The 4,686-nt window shown below is 44.2% G+C and overlaps 1 protein-coding gene across 2 annotated transcripts in view; it reads left to right on the top strand.

Moving 5' to 3' along the window:
• The window catches only part of GPATCH2 (G patch domain containing 2), a 94,112-nt gene that overhangs the window by 3,936 nt on the left and 85,490 nt on the right, over positions 1-4,686 (top strand). For both annotated transcript variants that reach the window (XM_005879890.2, XM_014528059.1), the window contains exon 2: positions 1,968-2,678. In XM_005879890.2, the coding sequence (XP_005879952.1) occupies positions 1,968-2,678 (711 nt within the window). The remainder of the gene's footprint in view (positions 1-1,967; positions 2,679-4,686) is intronic.

Below are 4,686 nucleotides of genomic sequence, written 5' to 3' on the forward strand. Positions count from 1 at the left end.
CCCTAATTAAGTTCATAACAATGTACCTACCTATATAGTTTAAGTTTAAAAAATTTGGCTCTCAAAAGAAATTTCAATCGTTGTACTGTTGATGTTTGGCTCTGTTGACTAATGAGTTTGCCGACCACTGAGCTAGAGTGTCTCGTTAATGTGGCAGAAGTTTTGAAACCTGGGTTGCTAAATTTTTAGTCAAGTCATATTTTTTCCTTGGCTCTTTGTTCATTTATTTAGTCATTCATTAGTTTGCTCACCCAACAGTTTTTGGTTTTTTTCACATCTATGATTTGTCAAGCATCTGTGGTTTGTCATGCATTGTGTATGCGTTGCCTCATAGGTGGTAGGTCCAGTTGGATCACAAGATGTTTGTTTTTAGGTTCTCATTAAAATGAAAAGACAAAGTTGAAAGGTATTATCGGGAACTTGCGAGTGTCTGAAATTATGAACTACAGAGAGTTTATAAAGCTGGAGTCAGCAAACCATGGCCTGCCATCACCTGGTTTGTAACTAAATTTAATTAGAGCACAGTCACACCCATTCGCTCACGTATGGCCTGAGGTATTTTCCCCCTTATGATGGTGAAGGTTGATAGTTTTGACAGAAACCCACTAACCTGCAGGGCCTAAAATGTTTACCATCAGGCCCTTTATGGAAAAGTGTGCCTACCCCTGCTATAGAAGGTAGAAATTGTGCAGTCTACAATTAGAATATGTTGATCCCTAAGTACTTCTAGAACACTTCCATCTAATATCCTCTTCTGGGGACCTTTCTTAAAATGTTTCACTCTGCAATATCTTGTTAAGGAAGGGAGACAAAATGTGCTGTGTGGACTGATGTGCTCTTGCTATGTTCATACTAACTTGTGGGACAGGTGACTATTTAATTTTAAAATGTGACTCTTTCAACTCCTTTTTTCCTCTACCACCTTCTACCTAAATCCTGGTTAAGTACCTCATTGATCTTGCTATAGCTTCTTAGCATCCATATGTATGGAAACCTTTAAACCACCTTCAATGGTATGCCCTTACCTGACACATTCACTTAACTGAATCCTGAGTATCTTGTTAATGTGATTGTTCATGATCTTCATATTTGAATTACCTGTCATGTTTAAGAAATAAAATCAGAGTCCTGGGCCCTCTGTCACATCGGCTGATCTAGAATTTTCCAGAGTTGGTTCCAGAAGGACCAGTGTAATTTATAAACATTCCCAAAGAATACAGATGTCTATCCTTGCCGGCTACTGGATCATTTCCTCACTGATGACACAGTTCAACGGTTTCTGTTTATTTTTATTAAAATAATAATTTAAAAAGGCCCAGAGACTTTCAGATGAACTCTAAGGAAAATGGGCCATTTTAGAACAGCGAGGCTCCTACTGAATTTGAACATAGTTTCTGTGTCCCTGGGTTCTGAGATTTGTGCGGTGTGAATATATGCCTTGCGTCTGATTAAACTCTTTTCACATATATTACAAACCTTAAAGGGCCCGTCAGTCTCTCCGTCTCCCTGGCTTGTCCTGGTGGGGACTGCAGGGTGTGTGGGGAGCAGAGGCCTGTGTGGGGTGGGGACTGAGAAAGTTCTCTCTGTTTCCATCCTGGGAAGCTGGCCCTAGGCCAGGCCAGGCGTAGACTAAAGCTCAGCTTCCGAAGCAGAAGTAACTCCTCCATAATCACCCAGGAAAGACATAAAATTCCTGAGACCTTTCATTGCTGATAGGCTCACTCTGTCTTGACCTAATTCCTGTGTTTAATCAAAGAACTTCTACAAGAAAAAGGAGCTTAACACGAGTCAGTATATTTAAAACTCTCATACCTTGGAGAGGAACATTAAATCGCTTTTAAACATTCCTTTGTCATAACTATTAATTATGGTCAGATGTAGACCGAGCCATCAGCGGTCACACGCCAGGTTAACATGGCTCATGCTGACTGTTTTGTTGATCCCTTTTTCTTTCTTGAACAACCCAGGCATTTCAGCCGGACGATGGAAGAACTGGTGCACGACCTGGTGTCGGCCTTGGAGGAGAGCTCGGAGCAGGCCCGCGGCGGCTTTGTGGAGACAGGGGACCACGCCCGGAGCCTGTCCTGCCCCCTGAAACGCCAGGCCCGGAAAAGGAGAGGGAGGAAGCGGAGGTCCTACAACGCGCATCACCCCTGGGAGGCCGGCCACGGCCTGAGCGAGGGCTCCGACTCCAGCTTGGAGGAGCCGAGCAAGGACTACAGGGAGAACCCCACCAGCCATAAGCAAGATCACAGCGACTCCGACGACCAGATGCTGGTGGCCAAGCGCAGGCCGGCGTCCACCCTGAACAACAGCGTGCGGGGCAAGCGGCCGCTGTGGCACGAGGCGGACTTGGCCTTGGACGGCCTGGGGAGCCGCAGCCTGCGGCGCCGGAGGAAGGTGAAGCGCATGGCCTTGGACCTGCCGCAGGACACGTGCAAGCGCCCCATGACCCAGCCCCCCGACGGCTGCAGGGACCAGGACATGGACCAGGACCGGGCGTACCAGTACCCGGAGTTTGCCAAAAGCAAAGTCAAGAAGCGGAAACTGAGGGTCCCCAGACAGGGACCCAAAACCCAAGACGAAGGCGTGGTTTTAGAAAGCGAGGAGCTGAGCCAGACCAAGGACAAGATGGAATACGAAGAGCAGAAGGTGTCCGACGAGCTCATGAGCGAAAGGTGGCTTTCCTGTTTCCTACATAGAAGGGTGGGTGGGTACGGTGTTGTGGATGGATGTGTTTTGTATTTTAATTCTTTTTTTAGAAGAATGATAATTTATAATAATGGTAGTGACCATTGAACCATGGTCATAGTTCCTTATAATTTATGATGTTCAGCCCAAAGCAGAATTGCTTATTTGATTTTACACTGCCTTTTGATTGTGTCATAATGACTTAATTTTCAGCTACAAAGAGAAAAGGGAATAGGTTTTCAATGGGAAAGGATGTACATTTGGATAATAGCACATTTGTAATTCTTAGAATTGGGTTTATAATTATTTAATTTTAGAGTTTTAGTATTGGTTTTCTTTAGTTTCACAATTTATCAGTTTATTCTTTTTTTTAAGATTTTTTTGTTTTGCTGCTGTTTTTGTTTTGTTTTGGTGGGTTTTTTTTTAGAGAGAGAGGAAGGGAGAGGAAGAGAGCGAAACATCTATAGGCTGCCTCCTGCCTGCACACCCCCTACCGGGAAGCCAGCCCGAAGCCAGGGCATGTGTCCTGACTGGGAATCAAACCAGGGACCTTTCAGTGCACAGGACGATGCCCAACCACCTGAGCCGCACTGGCCAAGGCTTTCAGTTTATTCTGATTACTGAGAATCAAGAGTTAATAGCACTTCAACCCGTGTGGCTTGGAACTTGAAGTCTAACTTGCTAGGAATTCTGACCTCTTGTGAATTCTAAAGCCCACCTCACCGTCTGGAACCCCTGAACTTGTCATTAGACAATGGTTAGTCTAAACCAAGCATGTCAAACCCCAAGGCTAACATGGGCCAAATAAACAAAGCATGTGGCCCGTGGGCTGCGAGTTTGACATGCTTGGTCTAAACCAATGGTCGGCAAACCGTGGCTCGCGAGCCACATGCGGCTCTTTGGCCCCTTGAGTGTGGCTCTTCCACAAAATACCGACTTCTGCACATGGGCCACGAAGTTTCAATTGCACTGTACGTTCGCGCCCGCACGTGGTATTTTGTGGAAGAGCCACATGCAAGGGGCCAAAGAGCCACATGTGGCTCGCCACCTGCAGTTTGCCGACCACTGGTCTAAACCATCCGTTCTGGAAAGCAGGTAAAGCACAGCGCTAAGTCCTGTTTTAACAGCATCCAAAGGTAAGTGGTCGTTTTTCTGTGACACAGAACTAATGCTACTTGCAGGAAATGAGAAAGTATTGACACTGTTCACCCTTTCAGTTGTGTCCTTAAAACCAAATGCGGGATTGTAATGCAGAAAACACATTTCTTACAAGTGGTCTGGGCAAGAGTATTTGACTTTGCAATTTGTAGGACTGGCATTTTTATCATGTGGATTGTGAGCTATGGAATACATACTAGTACATGTATTGGTATGTATATAATATATATATTTGTCTGTAAATATGATTATGATTGCAGATATGAATAGGACCTGGTAAAACTTTATAGAATGGGCCTTTTATTACAGATGCTTTACCATGTATGCAATTTTTCTAAAGAAGTAAAAATTACTTTAAAAATGTTTCAGGAAGGCTTTGAGAAATTTACAGCATCTGCTTTTCTTCCAAGAAAGTTGTCACTTTTATACCAGAGCGAGAATTATTTGTATGCTTTGTATGTCAGCATTGGGCCACTGTGACTGGGGGGCACTTAGCTTGGCTTGAGAGTAATTATCTTGCTCACTGGCTGGGAGGGAGGGTGTGTGGCAGAGGAGATAAATACTCGCTTCTGGATTATTCATAGATTGCTCGCTTTCTGGATTGATTGTGCAAGCCCCTCCTTTTATTGATGTCCGCCTTCTATTGACAGACATCTACCCTGGGAGAGAAATTAGATGAAACTCTCTTTCTTTTCACTGTAAAAAGCATGTGAGTTCCTAAGGTGTGATAAAGCCACCCAGCCATCCACAGTCAAGCTACACATTTTCATGGAGGATGTTCCCACTCTTGAATAAATTAAAACAATTTTTTTCTTTTAATTTAAACTTTCTTCTATA

The sequence above is a fragment of the Myotis brandtii genome, unplaced genomic scaffold (genome assembly GCF_000412655.1).
Source record: "Myotis brandtii unplaced genomic scaffold, ASM41265v1 scaffold612, whole genome shotgun sequence".
NCBI lineage: Eukaryota > Metazoa > Chordata > Mammalia > Chiroptera > Vespertilionidae > Myotis > Myotis brandtii.